Here is a 24237-nt window from a genome sequence, read left to right as displayed (position 1 = left end):
ATCCTCCTTTATTCATAAGAGGCTTCCTCTTTCCTCTGGCTACTTCCTCGTTGTCAGCGTTGCCATGTCCGCTTATTATAAGCGACCTTTGGGCTTGTTTCTTATTTTGGGCTTGCGTGCTTCCTAATAATGTTTAAAACAGTGGATCTCAAACATTTTCTTGTCAAGGACCCCAAAATGAATGTGTTTATCCACAGATACCGGTCAACGTTTATCCACAGATACCCCCCCCGGGGGGGGGGTATCTGCCGTCAAACCGGGCCGTCAAACCGGGCCAGAACCGGTTTGACGGCTAAACTGGTTTTTAATGGCCACTCATTAACAATTCGGCCGAATGCAAATGAGCCTCACTTGAAAACAAAGGCAACTTTCTGTGGTCGGCTACAACAGAATAGGGTGAGAGGCTGCTATAGTGTTGATTTTTAGTTTTTTTCCCCTGGATCTTGCCCCTACACAGGGACAAGCTGCCCCCCCCCATCTAAAAGTATTTTGTGACCACTGTGTAGCAGATTTAAAGCTGTAGTATATTACCCTCGTAGACGTATTTATGATTCTGACGTCTTCAGTTGAAAACGTCAGAATCATAAATACGTCTACGAGGGTTGTATACTACAGCTATAGCAGATTATCACAGTATGATATATGCTATAGCAGTATCACAACACCTCCAAGGCCTTAAAAACAAGGCTCCAAACATCCCAAAACAAACTTGTAAGGCTACTTCTTGGCCTCAATCACAGAACCCATCTAACCCCTGCTCATTTTGCTAGGATTGGATGGCTTAGGGTAGCTGTAGTATACAACCCTCGTAGACGTATTTATGATTCTGACGTTTTCAATCGATTGAAAACGTCAGAATCATAAATACGTCTACGAGGGTTGTATACTACAGCTAGGCTTAGGGTTGAGGACAGACAGAGTACAGCAACTTGCTATGGGCCTGGTCTTCAAGATACACCACAACATTGGGATCCCCCTGTATTTGTCAAAATACTTCCAAAATGTTAATGCAGTCCATGATCATAACACCAGAGGCAGCTCCACAAATCATGTTCAACCCAGATTTGGCTCAACTAAGGGAATGAACTCGTTCTCATGCTATTCATCAAAAATGTGGAATGCCCTACCAAAAGGAGTAAAGGAGTGTAAAACCCTACTCACTTTCAAAACTGCCCTAAAGATACACCTTCAGGAGGCTGCAATTCGAAAATGGCCCCTGTCTAAGTCTTAACCTACCCTCCCATACCCCCCCCTCCTTCATTTTCCTCTTTTGTATATATATATATATATTTATATATTTTTTTTCTCTCGTCATACCAGTAACCTGAAAGCTGATTGTATGACATTCTGTATAGTAGTGTGTATATCTGTCTGCCTCTTATATGACATCATGATTTGTGTGCATGGGGTTCTCATCTTAAACAAGCTTATTAGTGCTTAATGAGAATTTCCAGTTTAGTAGACCTTGTATTGTGAATTTGTACTTCCATGTACTGTTATGTACTGTCATGTACTATTCTCATGTCTTTCTAAATAAACTACATCAATCAATTAATCAATTAGTGTTAAAATGTAATATAAAATAAATATTCAAAATGTTTCACCTTTTTTTTTTTGTAGATCTACAAGCTCACAACGCAACGCGTTGTGCCCTTATGGATCAGTAATGAACAGGTTAAAGCTTGTAGATCGGCTATTTTCAAATATCCGACGCTCATGTCATGTGGCCCAATAGTCGCTTCTTTTGGGCTTGTTTTCATAGGCCTATTTGCTTATTTCTCTCGCAATATATGGCAACGCTGCTCGTTGTTGAAGTTTGGGTCCCATAGCCCGATGGGATGGTCGCACCGTAATTGGCTAATCGGCTCATGAATCGGCTGTCATCGACGTTGACGTATAAGCAATTGGCCAATAACAGTGCGACAATCTCCCTGGGATATGGGGTCTAGAATAGAATTCCCTAGTTCCCATTGAATGAACACGCCCAGGTTACGCCGCTACCGTTGCGCCCCTATGGTTACGCCCATGCAAAAGTCTGCCTATCACCTGGCGTCAAAGAAGCTACAGTGATATTGTTCACAAGCTCTCATTGGTTCAGAAATCTGAGCAGAGACATCATATCAGTTCTCCTATTGGATATAATCTCTGCTACTCAGACGCCCACCCACTAGTACTGTCTACACACAGTGATGTAAAGTAACTAAGTACATTTACTCAAGTACTGTACTTAAGTACAATTTTGAGGTATTCTTACTTTACTGGAGTATTTCCAATTTTCAGTACTTTTACTTCTACTCCACTACATATCAAATCAAATCAAATCAAACTTTATTTATAAAGCACATATGTAAAACAACAGAAGCTGACCAAAGTGCTGTACAAGGTTGAGACAAACAAAGCATCTCAGAGGCAAAGCTCCACTACAATTATTTGAAAACTTTAGTTACTAGTTACTTAGATACTAGTTACGTAGATTTTGATTATTATTACAAAACATACCACTATTAACCACATTAGCCCTCTATACATTTCTGCTATTTGAAATTAGACGATCTACAAGCTCACAATGCCTCTTGAGGCATTGTGAGCTTGTAGATCTGCTATTTTCAAAAGATTTTTATACATTTGAAAACTTGTGAAATGGGACATTCTGCATAATGAGTACTTTCTACTTTTGGTTCTTTAAGTACATTTTGATACCAAAACTTTTGTACTTTTACTCAAGTCCATTTTTTATTCCAGACTTTTACTTGAGTTCTTTTTCCACCACTGTGTCCAATTATTTGCAATGAAGGGAGTTGAAATTACACAACCACTCTCAAGTTGAAACCCCTTGCAACAGAAACAGAATACCCAATGTGCTGACCTGCAACATGGTCACTGCAACAACAATTTCTCTCTGCTGCAGTATTGCAATGGTTTCGTTGCATTGCAAATCATTGGTGTGGACTGGGCATTTGTTTAGGCATGGTGACTGCCCACTATTTTACACATTTTTTTGAAGCCTCGTTTTAGTTAACCTGTAAATTACAACCTTTTCCATATTCTGCTGCAATATGTGAGCCTGAAACACATGGATTATTTGTATTTAAAAAAAATTAGCAACTCATTTTTATGTGATTTAGTATAGCAGTGAGTAACTCTTAGAGGAGTGAAACCCTTTGATCAGATCTGTCATTCTCTCACAGAGATCATTTCCACTCAATGAATAATTATGTCCGCTGGGCCGGAAGACTTGGACTTAGAAAACTGTAATGTCCTCTGAGACCACTCTGAGAGACAATTTGTGGTACAGCACAGTACCGGTACATAAAAACGTTTAAAAAACGATAAAACTCAAAGACTCAGATACACAGTGTTGCAGAGATTATTATATTATTATGCCACGCCCGGAAGGCGGATATGATGTTTTCACCCCTGTGTGTGTGTGTGTGTGTGTGTGTGTGTGTGTGTGTGTGTGTGTGTGTGTGTGTGTGTGTGTGTGTGTGTGTGTGTGTGTGTGTGTGTGTGTGTGTGTGTGTGTGTGTGTGCGCGCGCACAGCTGAACTAGGAAACCGCTGTACCACTGGACCATCGTCAAACTTTTATTGCACACAGCCAGGAAACCAGACAAATCCAGTGTGGCCATGCCAGGCTACACAGCCAGTGGGCCAAGGAATAGGCCTACTCCACCTAAGTCTTTTCAAATCTGGGGGGGGGGGGGCTATGTAACTCCCCATATAGGTCTCACACCCATTTCCACCTAACTCGATTTTCTGCCATTTCTTCAAAACACACTTTTTGAATCACACATTGAGGGGCCTCTAAACATCGCAGAGACAAAAATGACTTCACTTTCACCTTATGTTATGTGACAATTTACTGTTTGCCTGTCACTGGCTTTCCAAAAAATCATGAACGCAACATCACAGGTTTACAGGTGCAAAAAAGTAGGTGAAAAATAACCTTTTTACACCTGTAAAGGTGTAATGTGACAATAAAGATTCTGATGCTAAACACAACATCCAATCAATCCCAAATTAGAATCATGTTGAGGGGCCACTATACAGCACACCTCCAAAAGCACTAATGCTAAATGCAACACTGTATGTGTGTCATATCCAGTAAATGCTATTTTGCCATACAGCTTCCTTGTGTATCGACAGCTGTAACCCACAACTTACAGTCTTGGCTATGCAACCTAACCTGGTGGAGATATGTGCCCAGTGGAGCACCCTTTTCTAGTTTTACCATTGACATCCTTCTAGGTAGCGCCTTCAACTTCCTAAAATACGATCCGTCATCATTGCATCCCACAAATAAAAGTACAATGTTTGCTTATAAAATAAACATACCTTTGAGTTGCAGCATGACCTTATGGATCAGTAATGAACAGGTTAAGTCTTGAGATCAAAAGGAAAGTAGGCTACCGCTGAATGTCACCTACTGTGGCGAGGATGCGCCAAATAATGTGTTTCAAGAATAAAGAGGTCTATAATTATCACACAGTCTCATAAGTGCACATGTGAATCCTTCTATTGTAAAGAATGCATATTTAAAAAATATATATATATACTGTAGTGTATATATATATTCCAGATATACCAGCAGCCTACCAGATGGTACAATATCGTCAGTGGTGTAACGTTACACAAGACATGAGTTGAGATGAGTGTTAAGTTGCAAATGAAGTAGTAGACAGACAGAATCACTTATTCTGCTAATGCACGGGTTGTACTTTTATTGTTACCTCATTCACTAAACAGTTCAATGGTGCAATATTACCATACACAGAATTAGGATATCTGCATGACACGTCTATGCTATACAGCAAATGGATTATAATTATTACAAATACAGGAAACATATTTACATTTTAATTCAAGCCCCATACAACACAGATATTTACAAAATTAAGTATGAAAATGAAACCAATCTGACAAATAATGTACAGTGTTAATGTCTTGGTTTGCCATTTTTGTGATGAACAAACCCAAAGGTAATGCAGTTAATAAATATTAATCATCAGAGGGGGAAATGCAAAGTATCATGGCTAGTTTTGTTTGAAAGGCAGCATGGGAGAAGTGTTGAGGTGAACAAAGACACCAGCAGAAACAATGGTATGCTATCATTTTGGATAAGTACTAGCTACTTTGTATTATACTCCCTGATATTAGATCAAATGAAAACAACCCAAAGAAAAGAAAACACACACAATTTGTTATATAATTTAGATGGTTAGCTAGCTGAAATACGCTTACATGAAAATTCGGAGTGTTCATTTAACTCTGAGTGCAGATGTAACTTGGTTACATTTGTACAAACACTGAGAATTTCTATGAGTAAAATCAAAAGCGAATTTCAATTTAAAACACTTAAAAAAGGAAGCAATGTAACCCATGTCCCCAGCACAGGGTGTGCTGGGTTACATTTTAGTAACCTTTTAGAATGATGGGGTGGGGAAAAAACAGCAACATCCTGATAATACATTCAACTTCCTCCAAGCTCAGTCTGACACAGGCAACCACACCATTTGGTTAATTCTGAGTAAATCAACTAAATCGCACAGACTTAATTTGATCTGTTAGTTATACCTTTTATTATGTGCAAAGAGCTGCAAACTAATATATACATTGCAAACAATAAATACAAATAACCCAAAATAATGTACTTCTAGATTAGTAGCCAAAGTGAAAATCTTTGCTCTGACAACTCTTCATTTCAATATATTGTTAGCTCATACATGGAGTATTCATTTCAATATGTTAACCACTTCAGCCCTATTCCAAAATGTTTTTTAAATTGCCAATCTACAAGCTCATGTGTTGCATCGCAAACAATCTGTGAGCTTGTGGATCTGCTATTTGAGAATGTTTTTATTTTTTTTGGGGGGGGTGGACCATTTTAGAATGATATGCCCAGGGTTAAAGTGGTTATTATCAGCTCATACATGTCATTGTTCAATATACTGAAGTTAATGTGAGGTAAAATTTGCGTTCTGTTCAGTGCATAGAATTTGCTCTACAGTCGGTTTCAAAATTCATGATCCATTATCCATGGCTAATTACTTTGCTGAATGACCATCATTCAGCAAAGTACTGAATCAATCAATTATTCTCAATAGGTCAAAATGTTCTGTCTGCAGATTGTGATGAAGCAACACATTCCTCATAAACTAGTAACCCAACATCAAAGGATGTTCTCTGACCAACAGGCTGGCTGACCCGTGGGCAGATCCTTTCAGCCATTTCCATTTGTTCTCTGACAACGTGTTGCGTGACTTCACATCTGCAAATAATAAATACATTGCCAATCCTTGTCACGTTATAATCAATTCCTGAATGTGTCCCAGATCTACAGGGACTCATGTAAACAAAGCTATCCCTTTTTAAGATTGGGCATACAACTGGTTGGCTGACCAGTGTCTGTCCATGCCCATCTGTACCATTCATAGAAGAGGGTGGAACTAATCCTAGAAAGACAGAGTCATCCACTGCCATTTCATAACTTTGTAATATAAGGATCTGGCGGCCACAAATGACCTTGTCGTGTACAGAGCAAATATTTTCATTAACAAATATCGTTAGAAAAAAAAACAAAGCTTTGAGCATATTTCATCCCTTTCATAATACGTCCCTCTGTTAAACCTTAGCAGACACATAAATACTCAACCCAGCATAAATAGCTTGAGGCTCCCTGTTGTAGCCTTGCAGAGATAACAGTATTCCTGTATCAAGGACAGGTCTCATATTCACATGGTGCTAAGATTTTGTCTTGGACTGAATATATTCTTGCTATAGTTAAGTACTAATGTGCCTTGCTATAGTTAAGTATTAATGTGCAAAATAATATTAAACACCAATAAAGCCAAATCAAACTAAAGAAATAAATGCCCTCTTTTACATTTCATACACTCCACTGTAGAATGAACACGTAAAATACAAAATAATGTTAATTTAAAAACAAAAATCACAACATCAACCCAGTAAGAGTTAGCTGGGTTAAGAGGTTTAGATTCAAGAATGCAAAAGAAAGAAACTAAATGGAAAACCATGGTGCATCGAGCCTCCCTGCTGAATTGCACTGCCATGACAGAAATGGACCCGTCAGAACAAGCTATATCGTACATTTTTACATCCTCAAGGTGTAATGTGCTAGAACCTTTCACCTAATCACTAGCAGTGGTCAGGGCTAGAACATTCCTCTTTCACTATACCTTGGTTCCCATTATCATATTTCATTGTGTTTTGTTTTCTGTAACAGGCGATGAAAAAAAGTAACATTTAAGCAAATGTTGAGGTTCTTTGGACAATAAACCTCAACATGGTGTAAGAAAAGTGCTAAGAGAGGAATGTCTATGTATGAGAGGCAACTACCACACTGATCCAAGCTATGTACACATGATATTCTCCTCAGAGTGCTGTACTTACTGTAGGTACAGTGCCAACTACTCCTCTCCCCCCCAAACCCTGCCCATGACTTAGTATTTTCCTGTTTTGACTTGTTCTCTGTTACAGCATTTTGAAATGAACATTTCAAAAGAACAGAGACATCTGTTATTCATGGAACTATCCTAATTCATTTTCTCATTGCTGAGATATGAGTCATTTTGATTTACCCTTGTTTCTTGAGTTGGTGTGTATTTCTAATACCGACACATCTATCACATGCCTGATTGCTTTGGGATGATCACTCGCTAACTGAGGGCACAACTGTGGTTGGACTGGTGTATATACAGGGGTACAACAGTAGAATATGAAAATCATACGGGAAAGGGGAACAGTGGAAACCCAATGTCGCAGTTATGCCTTGCTGAGTAAGGACCTTGACTGATTTTCCGTATTCAGGAATTGCCTCTAAAGACTGTGTAGGCGGTGGTATAGGGGAGCTACGTTCTACATTTGGGAAAAGGCAGCGGCCAATGCAAAGTCTTATAAGCATGAAAACCTAAGGAATCACTAGCAGCAATAGTTCTTGAACCAGCCTTGCTTTCTGTAGCAGAGTGTACACCAATATTTCACTTTTAGTAACATGACCTTCCCCCCACCCCATAGTTTTCACTGCCATAATTGTATGTCGTTTTTGTTGTTTTTTCTTATAAGCAAATCTGGTCTTCTCCTGAGGACTGCTGCAGTTGTCATGCAGGCAAAAAAAAATCATAATAAAAAATAAAACTCCTCTTCACAGACAAGTAACACTGATAAAGACAATCTTTACAGACAATTAGTCAACTGAAAAATAGAGTGGCCAGAACCTGTTTCTGAAGAATCGTGCACACACAAGTAGACTATTACAACATGCTACTAGTTAGGGGGTTGAGGGAATGACAACAAAGCCGAACCAAAAAAAGAAAAAAGACCAAAACATTGTCATCAAATCGAAAAACACAAAAGGCCCGTGGGAGAGGGAGAAATAGAAGAGGGGGTGTGTTTGGCTGAGGGGAAGGGGAGGTGGGATTTCCTCATAAACTGAAACTTTTAGTTGCTTGAGAGGATACTTAAGCCACAGAATCTACGTACAAGAGAAAAACCGTCAAGATTCACAATGGTTAATAAGTGTTAACACTTGTTCAAAGGCTAGTCAGAAGAATGGGAGCCATGGCTTCCTGTGTGCAGGTCGACCCCAATCAGTTCTTCACCAGACCAGTGCGCCTTCGTGCCAACTTGGATCTGTGGGTGCAACACATTATGCCATTATTTAGATAAATTACAGAATGATGAAGTAGCATCAAGCAGTAATTGGGCGTTAGTATCATGCCTGTGTATATAAATATAGTACTAACATAAACTAGATAAGATTAGATTTTTTTTTTAATCAAAAAGACAACAAATTAAAAAATATGCACTATACAATTAGGCAAGACTTTCCCCCATCTGGTTACTTATTAACACGTTCCATAGTATATTTTATTTCATACTGCCCCCGTGTATTAGATTATAAAGACAACATTTCACTTCAAAACAACCAAACTACCAAAAAGACTACCTAAACTACCAAAAGACTGCCTAAATGCGTAACTTCCCCTATTATCATGCATGGGTACAAAATGTACAAGGTCATGTCATTGTTGTACAGTATGGTCATTATATTATATATTATACTGTATATACACACATACGTATATAAAATTATATAATATATATATAAAATATTATACATACACGTGTGTGTGTGTGTGTGTGTGTGTGTGTGTGTGTGTGTGTGTGTGTGTGTGTGTGTGTGTGTACGCGCATGTGTGTGTGTGTGTGTGTGTGTGTGTGTGTGTGTGTGTGTGTGTGTGTGTGTGTGTGTGTGTGTGTACCTTATCGTTCCCGCTAGCAGTGGGTTGAAGGCATACAGCCAGTCGTTCATGTCCTTCTCATTGTTGGCCTGAAGGAGGATTCCTCTGTGCTTTGTGCACACAGCAAATGTGTTGGGAGTCTACAGAGAATACAGACATTTGTTACACTGCCAGTGTCCTAGAATATTCCACAGCGTGAAAAGGTGAACCAAAAAAACACTCTATATAAGGAACAGAAGATGCAGCGTAGACAATTTTGAGCGTATCTTTCATAATGAAGAAAAATAGTTTTACTTGTGCATGTATTTAGGACACAGTGGGTAATTCCAGAGGAATCAATCATAGATGCATTGTAATGTTACATATAAATGCGTCATGTCTGTATGTTAATGAAAATGCTTGCGTGTAATTTTATGTTTGTCTAAACAAGTATATAGAACTATATACTTGAGATATCAGATATCAGTTTATTAACCCATTAAGACCGGGGTAGCAGATATACAAGCTCATAGCACGGCACCGAGTGCCACACTATTTTCTTTTTAATTCTTTGAATGTATATACATTTTAAAGCGAACATTTGTAACTCAACTGCTTTTGGGGATTCTACAAATGTCTTCTAAATTCTAAAAAGAAAACATATGTTGCTATAATATCAGTGGTGCTCAAACTTTTCATGTCAAGGACCCCCAAAATTATATGTATTCGGCCGCAGACCCCCATCTCAAAATATGTTGTTCCAGCGACCCCCCAGAAGCAAAGATTTGAGTTAAAAATGTAAAAAATGTTCACGATTTTTCTCATAGTGCTATTTCTGAATAGCCAAAGTATAAAATAATGGTTAAAGTGGTTACACAGTGGTTCCCTGTTTTAATGGGTCAACCATATTCACATGGACAGCTATTTTGCTCATTACTTCAAAGTGGACCCACCTTGAGCATGGCCTGCTGGTCTTCACTGTATTCCACCTGTGCTGTGGAGAGGTTCAGTACTCCCCTCTCCACCGGATCCTTGTCATTGTTGTAGATGAAGGCGTAGGGCCGACGCACGACCACAAAGTGCTTCACCCACGAGTTGGAGCGTGGTTCCATGAAGCTCAGGACACCTTTCTTGGACACCACCGAGCTGATGAACGAACAGTGAAAAGACGAAGACGTTTGTTTAGCCAATAAAAAGCTATTAAAACCCCCCAGTACCTGGTTTGCTTATTCTTGTGAGGTAGTATCAGGTCGGAATAGTGCACTTTTTAAGTTGAAATCAGTCCACCTTAATAATGGTTAGATTAGGTGACAGCATTGGGCAGCAGAGCTAGGACCATTAAAAAAAGACACTATTCTGAGACACAGTAAGCCTAAAGACATTTCTAGTTAAAGCTACGATCCATAAGTCTGTTGTCTCCCGATGGAGGTAATTTTAACAATGTCAGAACAACAATAAAGATGGAGACGCATCTAGTTTCCAATCCAGTTTGTTGTCTGCTTCAAATAACTTTGACAACGTCCCACCACTGCAGATGTAATATTTATAATGCATTAAAATATTCAACCATACTGTAGTGAGGACCAACCTATCTTCATATAATTGGTCCTCACTAATGCTCATGATAAGATGGTAGTGGTACAATTTATTTCCTACCCTGTCTTTTTTTCCCAAAGCCTTCCGAACCCTGCCTACCAGTGACATCATCATTAGGCAGGCTTTTTTTTTCAAACAAGATTTCACATTTTTTATTTCGATTTTTATTAACACGAGAACAGTGGCTTCCATTATAGCATGCTAACTTCCCAGGATTAGAAAGCCTGCAGTTTATATTAGCTTGGATTCCCCATCGATGATGTCACTGGTAGGCGGGTTTCTGAACTGTCCACAGCCCTCCTTAGAGACAGGCCGAGTAGACAAAAATGATATCATCTTATAATGAGCATTAGTGAGGACCAATTATATGAAGATAGGTTGAAAATGGGTGAAGTCGTCCTTTAAACTGACATTTTATTCATTAAAATAAGTCCCAGAGTGTAGCTTTAAAAGGATATAAATGATAGGGAAAAAATATGGCTGTACAAACCCTGGCCTCATCTCCTCAATGTCGGGAACCAAGTTGAGGAACTCATTCTTGCCAGCCCGGGCCAGGTAGGAGGTTTCCAGGGTGGGCACCATCGGGAAGTTCTCATAATCCGAACATGAGGGGCTGGAGGCACGGGAGCTATTCTCTGGGGTCCTTAACAACAAACACCCAATGTCAGCATAATGTCAATGTCATGTTGCTGATAAAAGCCTTGAGGTATGAAAATGTACCATGTGTGACTTTGAAAGTGAACGGACAACGGGGCCTCACATGTAAGATTTTATATAGGAGATTATGCAGCCTGAGTCTTGGTGGTGTAAAATAGTGTGACTAATGATGGGTAGCCTTGCATATACAGCATGTTTTCTTTTATGTTCAATGGTTATACTCATTATTTGTTGCTATTGACGACTTAGCATGAATCATTTGCAGTTTTTGTACCACGTTTGTTCGGTTGTTTTATATCTATTGGTGCTTTTTGCACGCCATCCTGAAGTTCAGACAATAAAGACTCCAATTCAATTCAATAAATTAAATTTCCTTTAAATAAAAATGAATTTATGAAGGTCTTAGTGGAATGATTAATTCTCTGATCGCCTCTGTTCTCTGTAGGTCATTGTTTTTATATTATTGGCTTCCTCTAAATGATTTAACTGTGTGACAAGCTCCTCTACCCCCCATCACATAGACTAGGGTCAACGTAGGTTCCTGCAAATGCCATCAAATTGAACTTTTTCTTAGTTTTTACATATTTTTGGGGTTCTGTGGTGTGTGATGTTCTGTTCCTGTTAGAACCTCTTTTTGTACATAACTGGTGTTGTCGTAAATGATTATAATTTGGGGTTTATCGAATACATTCCAGAAAAGATAATCGTCTTATTGAATAATTCCAGGACAGTCTTACTTCTGGTCTACAGATCCACAGCGGGAGTCAGAGAGAGATGGGCAGGTGGAGGAAGGGGTGAGCGTGGCACTGCTGAAGCTGGTCACAGAGGGGTCACGACCCATTGGTGAGATGTCAGACAGCTGGCCAGGAGAGAGCAAGAGATTGGCATTGAACACTCTGGTTTCTCTTTCCAAAGGATATGTTATACAGTAGCAGTGGTTTTCAAACCTTTTGTGCTCAAGGCTCACCAATGGTCAAGTCAAAATCTCAAGGCATACCTGTATTCATAGCAAAAATAGCAGATCTACAAGCTCACAACACATTGCATCCTGACATGTTGTGAGTCTGCAGATCAGGTATTTTTTTTCACTATTCTTTATTTTTAGAAAATAATAATAATAATAATAATAATATATTTCAACGTTTCCCCTATAATTACAGAAAACGGAATCCTGCAACACTCCGTATTAAAAAGAGTCTCAAGGTGCACTGCCCAACAGTAGAATGAAAACAAGAAAACAGCCAGCAATCATGTCCTTCAACTTGATCGGTCTTCCTCGAAGTGGTTAAAATAGATTTTAAGGTAGAGAATTTGATTCTGAATTGGGAAATGAGTGAGCACAAAATACAGATTTTTGTGTAGTTGAGTTGTATATATTGCAATAAAAATGTGTGGTTGTCACAAAATCCCAACGTACACCTGGACTTGTCTCACAGCATTATACCACTGCATTATAGAAAGGAAAGAAAACCATCATCTCTGATACAAAGTTGTATTCATTGTGCTACAGTGGTCTCACCTTGCAGTCACTGATGCTGTTGACAACCTGGTTGTATTCGCTGTTGAAAGTGTGAGTCAGGAGGCGCAGGCACTGCAAAAGAACAAAGGAGAAGTCAAGTCAGTCATATGAGGACAGAGGTGAAAGCTAGCTGTTGTGGTTTGTATGAGGCAATGTAAACCACAGCATTATATCATTGTCGGGCGGAAACCTTGTATGTCCAAAACCGTAACTTTTTTGGAAATGTAAAAAAGAACCTGTGTTCCAATGGATCAAATGAAATGTAGTTAATATTTAGACACACTGGAGCAGCTCGGACAATTAAAGCATTTTTTATTAAGATGCTGGTACAAATAGAGTGACTGACGTTTCGATGCTCCTCACAGTCATGACTCTTGAGGAAGATGCAGTAGCACTCTATTCACTCTATTTGTACCAGCACCTGAATAAAAAAGGCTTTAATTGTGAATTCTCTTCTACAACTGCTGTTGTCCTGCTCCTTTGACGCACCAGGCTTAACTAGTTTGGCTGAGGCGTGGCAGTAGACTCCCTTTCTTCTGTACTTAAAATTTAGTCATAAGCTCATGTTAATACTTTTCATTGGTTAAATATTTCTAAAACCCACAGATCGTCTATTTCTGGCAAAGAGATTTTGTGTAGACGGGAAAAAAAACGGTCCAAGTACACTCAGGTCCATTTGACTGAGAATAGAGGGTTTAAGTGGTTAATCTCCCTCACCTTAGTGGCCAGCTCCTTCTCTCCATCCACCAGGCTTTCAATGTCGGCCGAGTCGTAGCCACTGCTCTCGCTGGGTGTGATGGCGCTCTCAAAGGTGGTGCTGGAGATCTGTGAGGAGATGGAGGTGGAGGTGGACAGGGTGCCAGAGCTCATGCTGGGTGACAGCAGGCACTCGCTCAGGGACTTGGTGGTGGGGGCCGCTGTCCCCGTGGGGGCCGCCTCTCCTAACTTCTCCCTCAGCAGGAGCAGGTGGCGGGTTTTCTCCACCTGGACAAACGGAGAGAAAAATGATGAGATGATTGGATGGCTTTGTAAAGGTGATCCTGGCTGGATGGTTTTGTAGCAGTGATTCAAGTGATGTGGGATCAGTGCCGTTTGAGCCTCGGTACTACTGGCGGTTAATGTACAACAAGGTGTGCCTCAAGAAAAGTGTCAACCCACCACAAGAACACTGGCATTTATTGCATTTTATTTAACCAAATCTGTCTGTATGCTTGATCCAGTCAATAAAGGGGAAGAGTTTTTTTCTTTTCCAGGTTAGATAATATGACATGATTTTCATTAAAAATGTCAGCAGAATTTTGGTGACACACCCAAATCAGGAACGCCACATCCACAGCAACAATTTAGGCTCACAATACTTATGAAGTACCATGGATTCAATTTCCGTCTGGCCGGACCATATGCCTAATTCATTCCCCTATTCTTTCCACATTTCCTGTCTCTCTCCACTATCACTGTCAATAAAGGCTTAAAAATGTTAAAAATATGTGTGTAAAAATATGAAAGATATCTCTGCACTGACCTGATAATTATTATTATTTTTCTATTGTTTGTTTATAACGTATGTGGTTTATTTTGGTTTTGTGGCTTGCATTTTTGTGTACAAGCTTTTGTTACTTATTATTGTTTTTGTTTTGTGTGCAGTCTTTTGGGACATGCTTTATGATATTTGGCTATAATTAATTCATTACTTCTGAGAAAACACTGTGATCAGGAGTTATCAGCTGAGTGTGCCAGTGTACTGCCCTCAAACTAGAGGCCATAATATTAATGACAAAGATAAAACTTTACAAATGCCCACCTCATGTAGTTGCTCCATCTTCTCCAGCTCCCACTGGTGTTCCACGATGAGGCTGTCACCACGGGGCCTCCACCCTGCCAGGTTCTCTTCTCCGCGCACGTAGGCCACCGACGTGTCCAGGATCTTCCTCCTCCTCCGCTGCATACCTGGACAAACAAACAAACAAACGTAGTTTATTTCATTGCCACTTTTTTTGTTGTTGGTGCTTTTGTCTGATTTATGCTGCGTTCACACTAGCGGTGAGAAAGCAACAGGCTACAAGTTATTTCCAGTGGAAGCTAGCAACATGAAGCTACAAACTGATGGCCAACACTTATCACTGCATGGCAAAAAAAAAAGGTTGAGCTGGCTTCACATTTTTTCAGCACTCCACTGACGCAGCGAAGCGTCAATCATATGTTTTTGTTTCACTTTTTTCATCTGACCTTCTCTCAACCCACAATTCCTGCTCCGTTCCATGAATGGAAGAAAAACTAATTCTTGCTGTTAAGCAGTTCCCTGTGCTGTTAGAAACATTCACACAATGTGGCGTGAGAAACATTTTAACTATTCTATTATGAGCTACTTCATAGGGCTGTTTCATCTTGCCTGCACAATTTCCCACACAGGAACTTTTGTTCCTGTGTGGGAAATATTTCTGTGCAAATAAATAAAACCCAGGTGCATCCATGTGATGTTTTTTATTTATAGTTATTCTATTTATAGTGGCTCATAGGAATAGACTATGTGACAACCAGGAACAGTCTGGTGACCACCGGAGAGACGGTTGACAGCCGGAATGTAGATGGCACCCGGGAGCAGTATGGGTTGGCGCCCCAGCCTGTGTCTTCCATGAGGAAGAAGCCCAACAAACCCACGGTGAGGCCTTTAAGGAGGGCCTTTCAGGCAAGCTGCAAGTGGAGCCTGCAGTACCACCACAGCCTAAGACACCATCACGCCGGAGTGAAATGTTTTAAGCGGGGGAGTCTGGTGCAACGCTCAGGTCCTGGACCTGGTGAGACGAAGGAGGGGCCCGGACAGGAGGCCATCCACAGAGCCTAGTCCCTCCACGTGCCAGAGCCTCCCCCGGTCCCGGCAGAGTAGGTCCGAAGAAGCGGACTGAGGGGCCCTGTCTTGCCCTAAGAGGACTGACCGTGGGTAGCTACTGGGACGTAAGTCGGGACTTGATCAACACCGGCTGGGTCACCTGGGCGAGGTTGTATGTTGCGAGACCCGAAACACTGAATGACCCCAGACTACAACACTGATGATACATCCCAGGTGCATCCATGTGATGTTTTTTTTTTTTTTTTAAACCAACTTGGCTAAAAGATTTGGAACAAGAGAACTATGTACAGTACTGTAGATGCCTAACTTTTCTCTCAGTACTGTACTGGAGAAGACCACTCACCTGGGCTCCCTGTGTCAGACATCTTGCACAAGCTCAGCTCGTATATGCCGGTCACCCGGTTGCTGTAAAGGAGCATGAGACGGTTTGATTCAGGGATACGATCTGATTTGCAAACATCCATGTGGCATAGTGTTGCTTATTTGTGAATGAGGAAGAATTACGATCATTGTCTTTGGCAAAGGGGTGGGTACAAAGTCGCTCTCTGTTGTCTTACCAGTCGGGTGTTTTGGAGTATCCACTCCCAAACAGGTTCCTCAGGGAACGAGGTGGGGAGATCTTTGCATCTCTGGAGTAGAATACCATGCAGATGTCTTTGGTAATAATGGCTGGCTGGATGCAGTGGTCAAGCTGTGAAGTGAAGAGAAAAGCCATTAATCACCTTACCACACACATTTTATTTTTGCTATTTATTTATTTTCTTCTAGATTTTCTTGTCATGCCCAAAACGCCATGGTTAAAGTGGTTAAGCGTGTCGGCCATGTGGCAGTCAGAAAACAAAGACGTGGCACTGAATGGAGCCAGTAGAGTGAGGCAGTATCTAACCTCCAGATAAGCAGACAGGGTCATGTAGGTCTTCTCTCCGTAGGGTGTGACTCGGTTTAGCAGGAGAGAGTTGTGCAGGGAGCTGTCCCACACCGCCTCAAAGCGATAGAAGGTCCTGAAGAAGGCAAAGCAGAAATCCTTCAGGTCCAAACGGACAACAAGATCCCACAGTAAGACAGAAATACAAAAACACCTATGATAATAATCTGCTTGTGGAGGCCTAGCTAGTCAGTATGGGAAATGTAAAAAAAACAATCAGAGAGTCTACTGTGAAAGCCTTGTTACAGTTTAAAAACACTAGTACTAGGATTCAAATTCATCTAAATGTATACATTGTCATAAAACGGTACTTAACCACTTACACCCTATATTCTTAGTTGACCAGAGTCCCTCAGGTGTCTATACTAGCTAGGCCCCCTAAATGTTTCCCTCTACAAAGATCTCGAAAATAGCCGACGTGGTTAAAAACCACGTCCACACAAAAACAGGACCTGGACAGTGGACACACAGTGAGTCATAGCATACCGTTTAGTAAAAAGGAGAAAGTTAACTATTAAATCCCCAAGTAGAAACCACGTCATCATTCTGTAACAGTTCTAGAAGCGTGTGACTCATTTTGACAGTCAACATGCTGTTAGGTGAAGGGGCCCCTCCTTCATACACTCATCCCTAGTGATGACAGGGTGTGAGGAAAACACACCGAAGTGAGACCTCCACAACATGCGAGGCATTAGTAGGTGCCACACTACTGTCGTTAGCAGAGTGTTTCTGTTGAGAACTTGCCGACGTGCTTCGTGTTTAATACAGCAGGCAAAAAGAACAGGTTGTTCCGAGCACAAAATGGATTAGCTGCGTCCTATACTTTTAATATCCTGTAATAGCTCAATGGAACAACATTTTAACGGTCACTTCAGATAAAAAACAACATCAAATTGTAAAGTGTACATGGACTGATAAAATTGGTCTAAAAATGTTGATAAGGGAATTCCTTCTAGAGAACAAACAAACATATTTGTTAATCTATATACTAAATGGATAGATGCATTTATGTCGGACGATTCATTTTATACCATATGACTCAGTGAGTGAGATTAATGTCAGCTCCAGCCTTTAATTTAGATGACTCATCTATACAGTTCTTGTCTTCACCAATAGAGGGCACTGTTATCCTCAGAGTCTTCCTGAATATCACTGCTCTATCACTGTGTTGGCCTACACACATGCTGCTCAATGATTTTAAATTCACAGAGTGTAACAGCAGAATTAAGGACATCTGGGTGCACCAGAAAATCTAACTTCCAGTGTTGAAAAGGGTTGTGGTAAACAAATAATGTTGTAATAAAAAATACACAAACAAACAAAACAATGGAAAATGACAGCACTTTGCAATTAAGATTGCCTTTCTAATAGTTAACAAATAATAATAATAATTAACAAAAATCAGATAATCATAGGTAATAAAGGCAACCCTAAAGCAAAGTGTTTGGAACGTGAAACATAAAATGGTGGAAAGCATTGCGAGAGGTCTATGGGACTAAAGAGAGCCATAAAGGTCTTTCTCAGAAAGATCTTTATGTTCTCTGGCTGCTGCTGGTACCTAGGAATTTCTTTATCAATACAAAGCCTGAGCATGTTCAAGAGTCCAGCCGCGGCAGGAAAAAAGAGAATGCACAGAAGAAAACAAAACAGAGGAAAAAAGCAGAAAGAGTCATGTAACAGAAACAATGCAATGGAGCAAATTAACAGAAAACTTAACCGCAATGAAAATGGAAATGCTCATGCAACAATGCCAGTATATATGGTAATATACACGCACATGCACACGCGCACACACACGCGCACGCGCACACACACACACACACACACACACACACACACACACACACACACACACACACACACACACACACACACACACACACACACACACACAATTGCCACATTGTGTTTCTACACTGTGAGTGATTTCAAGCCCCAGAATGCAGACATTTGGCAATGATTGTGTTGCAGCAGTAGAAAGTGACTTGCTGTTTGTTCTGTTTGGCAACCTATCAACAAAGTATGTGGAAAGGATTGTGTTTAGAAGTGCATGACTAATATAGGCCTTTACTGACTATAGACAGCTGAATAAAGGCAATGAAACATGACTCATTGTGGTGTATTCTATAGGGGCTATTTAATACACATACATGTTATTCGGTTCTGGATAAAGAAAATTATGTACCCATTTTTCTACATGCATTTCTATTTGAGGTACTTATTTCTCCTACCTGTTGGAGTTGTGGGATGACTTGATGTTCTTGGCAGAGATGATGTTCAGGGACAGTACAGCATCAGCAGCACTGTCATCCACCTCTGCCTTGTTTCTGATGCGACCTGCGGGGAACAGAGCACCATGAACCGCTCAAGATCACTACCAATGAAAGGGACTCAAATCTCTTCCACTGCGGCATGTGCAAACAAAAAGAATCAGGGCACGGTCACAAATACGCGTCTAAAGGGACATAGCCAACACATGCCCAGGTTGTCTTGCGGACTGTGGGCAGTGCCAATTTGCTGGTTTGTAGTTCATTTGACTTACGTTGAGGTGGTTGGCTCACTGAAAGAAAACTACAAGCGAAAAGCCTGCCAGGTAGGGTCAACCCGCACTTCTTTCCGACGCATCAATACGCTGTAGCAGGAAGTGATCAGTGCATCCGTTTCTGACGCGTATGTGTGACCGTGCCCTTATGTGCCTTCTTAATAATACAGTAATACAGTATTACTCTCTCTCTCGCTCTCTCACACACTCTCACACACACACACACACACACACACACACACACACACACACACACACACACACCAAGATTACTGCTATCTAAAGGGCCAAAATCACTTCCGCTACAGTGGAATTTGCATGTATATTGGATAACTGCCCCATCAGTTACAAACCCGGTTAAATGGAAAGAAATTAACGGAGAAGAAATGGACACAAGTATTTAATAGATTATCCAAGCTCATGATTTACTTATCCAGGGAAAGCCAGGCAACAAAGATGCTCTTTTACACACGTTTATGTGCACAATGTGACGGACTCGCAACTTTTATTTCCTCTGTGACATTACGAAGAATCATATCATAATAATATCCTTCAGCGTTCTTGCTGTAAACCGCACTGAGTCTCCCTGCGTACAAAATATGTTGTAAAAATAAAATCTAGCTTGATGAGACTGAAGAAATAAGTGTTTGCCATCCTGTTTGCATGTTGTTACTGTACTTTTAATCTTAATTAATCTAGTATGAATAAGGAAACAGTTAAATGGTAAATGGTGCATTTATATAGCGCTTTATGAGCCACTGCCGCAGTTATGCATGACATTCCCTCTCCTTGTACTCCGTGATACGACTTTGTCACAGCGCCAAGAATAGCCGATTTACAAGCTCACAACGTGTCTCAATAAGATGCGTTGTGAGCTTATAGATAGGCTACTTTAAGTACTTTTGGCATGGAAAACTGTTGTACGATGTGTAAATCAGGCTTTAGTCTGATGTAGGGGTGCAACAGCTAATCAAACTAATCGATTTAATCGAATACAAGAAATAATCATTCATCGATAATTTAATAAAATAATAATCAATCCCTATTTGGGAAATGTCATTCTAGGCGAAACATGTCTAAAATAGTGTGACGTGTTGTGAGAGTGTAGAACGGCTATTTCCGCAATTTTTTGCATGACATCTTTGTGAGAAGTATGATAACAACGCTCATGTCATTTGATTTGTTGATATATAAAAACAAAAGCCGTAAACAGTGGGGGGGGGGGGGGCAGTATTCTTTAAAAAAAATGTTTTACGTTAATTTCAGATGAAATCCCCCCCCCCCCCATCAAATTAACCTGAACTTTATGTGAACTGACAAAATGGGTCTAAAAATGTTGATAATGGAATGGTATTTTCAGGTGTGCCTGGTGCCTGCTCACTGGAGTGGGGAGGTAAATCTAGGACCCCCTTAGGGGAGAGCACTCACCCACAACCAGCTCACGGACGTCCTTCCAGTGTAGCTCACTGCCCTTCTCATGGATGAGCGTCACTGTGATTCTCCGCTGAATACCCTGCGGCATACATGACAGGAGCTTGGATTATAATAGACCACAAGGCATGACTAACAAAATTAAGACTATGACGAGCTCCCTAATATAAGACATACGAGTAGGCTACAGTACATGACTATAAGTAAGTTAAGGCTGCTGACAAGAGAGACACTAATCTAAGAATTATTACGAGATAATAAAAATAACAGGATTTTATACAGGAGCTTTACAGGAGTTACAATGTGCTGTCAAAAAGGACTGAATCGTTAATTTTAACAAACTGCCAGCTGCTATTATAGGGAAGATTTGCACTGCGGATCCTTCAAGACCAATTCAGCAAAAGAGAGATACAGTACTTGAAGACTACAGTAATATCATACAATAAAATGAAAACAAAAAAGAACACCATGTCATTTTGTATTATGTTAAGCTCGAAATGTAAAACCTCTAAATAATCCGTAATCAAGGTAACTGGTCTGGATATTGTTGGCATTGCAGTACCTGATGTAATAGGTAGGTGCCATGGCAGGGCAGGCCTCCACTGTGGTCCACCACAGCTGGGATGTATCTAGTAGAGGGGAGACGGGGGTCAGAATGAGTCAGGACACCCCAAATATTAGCAAGTAAACTGTCAAGTAAACCTTGTATTTCACTAATGACATTTTGAAATGAGATCTATGCATCATGTACCATTGAGCATGTACCACTTTTCTCTGTTCTGGCCCCACAGTGGTGGAATGAACTTCCCACTGATGTCAGGACAGCAGAGTCACTGCCCATCTTTCGCCGCAGGCTGAAAACCCACCTCTTCAGGAAACACTACCCTTCCTCTTTGCCTGGCCTACTTGTTGTTAACTAGTTGTACGAACTCTTGTTTTATTGTTGTATTGTTTTATTGGATCTTGTTTAGTCACTTATTTGTTTTAGCTCTTGCTCATTTGATTTTGCTATTTTGTCTCATCTGTTTAAGAAAGTAGGTAGCTGATATATTGCACTTTTACCTTAGCACTAGGTATACTCTTGGTTGCTTGTTTTTGCAGAAAATGCACTTAAGACTTCTGGTGATTAGTAGTTTTGTTTCCCTACCTATGTTGAATGCACTTATTGTAAGTCGCTTTGGATAAAAGCGTCTGCTAAATGACTGTAATGTAATGTAATGTAATGTACCATTTGTAAAATGTCACCACTCCCTTGACAAAATGACAGCTGGCAGCTAGAGCTAGACGATATGGACAAATTAAATATTCTTGACCAAATACCTTGATTTCTATACTGTACTATACTGGACGATTATTGGTGTTTTCACAAATGTTTATACAAAGAGATTTTTGATAATAAATGATTATATATAATGCCTACTGTATATAATAACTAATTGGGTGAAGGCAAACAATAGAACAACTACAGTAGAACAGTCAGGTATGACATATGCCATACTGTATCATGATATTACGATATCCATAATCACAGATGATATCTAGTCTCAAATCACAATACTGATCGCCAAGCCCTACTGGCAGCAAAGAAAAGTATTCATTGCAACATTTCGCAAGTTAAATGGACATAAAATAGTTTGGAATGAATATCGGCATTCTATACTTAGTGCGAATATGAGTTTCTATTCGGATACGCATGTGCATGGACAGTACTCACTCTCCGGTAGGCTCCAGTTCACTGATCTCAAACCAGACCAGCAGGTCATACTTGCTGACACACTGGCCCAGGTTGGACTTGGTGATGGTGTTCAGCTTGGTGGCTGGAACTGACGTACACGCGCACACGCGCGCGCACGCACGCACGCACGCACGCACGCACGCACGCACGCACGCACGCACGCACGCACGCACGCACACACACACACACACACACACACACACACACACACACACACACACACACACACACACACACACACACACACACACACACACACACACACACACACACACACACACACACACACACACACACACACACACACACACACACACACACACACACACACACACACACACACACACACACACACACACAATGAGACATACTGTAAACAATCGTATTCCATGCAGGACCTGCAGGGTCACAGGCTTGTTACATATTGACCATATTCACATGTGAAGCAATGTGAGGTAAAGACACTAGGGGCAGCAGAGTGTACGTCACAGCACCCTCACATCCAAACGTTATACATACTGCTATGTGGAGCAAAATCAGATGCAGCCTCACAGATTATGCTGTCACAGACGGCACCCTGCTGTGTGACACGTCACATCAGGATTATATGTCTTTTTTCACATGCTAATCCTACTACAAGCACACAGCTACACACATTCTATACATATTTCTATGTTAAGATGTGCCTGAAAGGAACGTGAGTTATAACAAATGAACGTGGAATTGTGGTCCTGCCTGAAAGGCTTAAAGTATTTGCATCACTTTATGTCAGTGATACTGTATATGATTATGATAAATACTCTTTGATTGTACAACCTAAGCCCCAGAATATGCTGCAGATTTACTCACAGTTGCCAGCTCAGGTATAATGTGTCTCTGTGAGGAGAGTGCTTGGCCTCAGTTCAATAATAAGACCAAAATAGACTTGAACCAAGTTGCAGCAGACAGAACCACCGGGGACCATACCTAGCTACAGTCTGCAGTCGCAGCAAGGGCACAGCACAGCGCTAGGCTAGGCTAGGATAGCAACTACAACACAGGCACATCTACTGTGCAATCCTGTATACAGACAGGTACTAGTGTTCCATTGCTGTACCAACCATGGTGGTGGGGCACAGGCAGTGCAAGGCCAAAAGGCACAGGGAGGAAGGGAAAGTGACTGAGCTGGTCAAGCTCATCCTCCAGACTGTGCACAGCGGTGGAGGCCAAGGCGTTGGCGTGCTCCGACAGAGTGTTCAGAACCTGGCCGTGCACATAGCCGCTCATCAGGTAGCAGACCAACTCTATCTTACGGGCATGGTCTGGGGTTACATGCGTATTAAGGATCAGGGCCAAATGACGGGAGAGAGGGTGGGGGTGTTAGGGTTAGGGATTTGCAGAGAGGGGGTAGGGTTTTTTTTTTAAACAAAGGATGATGATTGAGAAGAAATCCAAAGGAAGCAAGAAATGAAAGAGAAAAAAAGTGGAAGGAAATATGAGGCATGCAAATAGAACTCCAACAGTGATGAACAGAAAAAAATGCCTGTTACAGTGATGGTGAAAGGTACAGAACACTCGTGTTCCTTGGTAGTGAGAAAGAGAAATACTGTATGAAATATCTACCTGGTCTGGACAGAGGCATGGGTATAGGATAGTACTTCCTAGATGGCGAAGGAGGACTGGAGGAGGAAATAGATCAAATCAGTGCCATTGATTGCTTATAAGAACATTTTGAGTAAGTTGAAGAGAAAGTATTTCAAACCATTT

At 40.8% G+C, this 24237-nt stretch overlaps 1 protein-coding gene across 2 annotated transcripts in view; it reads right to left on the bottom strand.

Moving 5' to 3' along the window:
• Positions 1 to 4691: 4691 nt before the first annotated feature.
• The window catches only part of kif1b (kinesin family member 1B), a 90205-nt gene continuing 70659 nt past the window's right edge, over positions 4692 to 24237 (bottom strand). For both annotated transcript variants that reach the window (XM_080445270.1, XM_080445271.1), the window contains 16 exons: positions 24094 to 24149; positions 22471 to 22579; positions 21319 to 21385; positions 20754 to 20838; positions 19015 to 19120; positions 16745 to 16859; positions 16416 to 16549; positions 16202 to 16263; positions 14812 to 14957; positions 13728 to 13994; positions 13011 to 13082; positions 12229 to 12350; positions 11325 to 11477; positions 10192 to 10384; positions 9281 to 9399; positions 4692 to 8648 (listed from right to left, as the gene is read on the bottom strand). In XM_080445270.1, coding sequence (XP_080301396.1) covers positions 8606 to 8648; positions 9281 to 9399; positions 10192 to 10384; positions 11325 to 11477; positions 12229 to 12350; positions 13011 to 13082; positions 13728 to 13994; positions 14812 to 14957; positions 16202 to 16263; positions 16416 to 16549; positions 16745 to 16859; positions 19015 to 19120; positions 20754 to 20838; positions 21319 to 21385; positions 22471 to 22579; positions 24094 to 24149 — 1849 coding nt within the window. In that variant the 3' untranslated portion in view covers positions 4692 to 8605. The remainder of the gene's footprint in view (positions 8649 to 9280; positions 9400 to 10191; positions 10385 to 11324; positions 11478 to 12228; positions 12351 to 13010; positions 13083 to 13727; positions 13995 to 14811; positions 14958 to 16201; positions 16264 to 16415; positions 16550 to 16744; positions 16860 to 19014; positions 19121 to 20753; positions 20839 to 21318; positions 21386 to 22470; positions 22580 to 24093; positions 24150 to 24237) is intronic.

Source organism: Gymnoscopelus braueri (assembly GCF_963280865.1).
Source record: "Gymnoscopelus braueri genome assembly, chromosome: 12".
NCBI classification, from domain to species: Eukaryota; Metazoa; Chordata; class Actinopteri; order Myctophiformes; family Myctophidae; genus Gymnoscopelus; species Gymnoscopelus braueri.
Note: the sequence above shows the minus strand (reverse complement) of the source record. Positions and strands in the feature narration are given on the sequence as shown.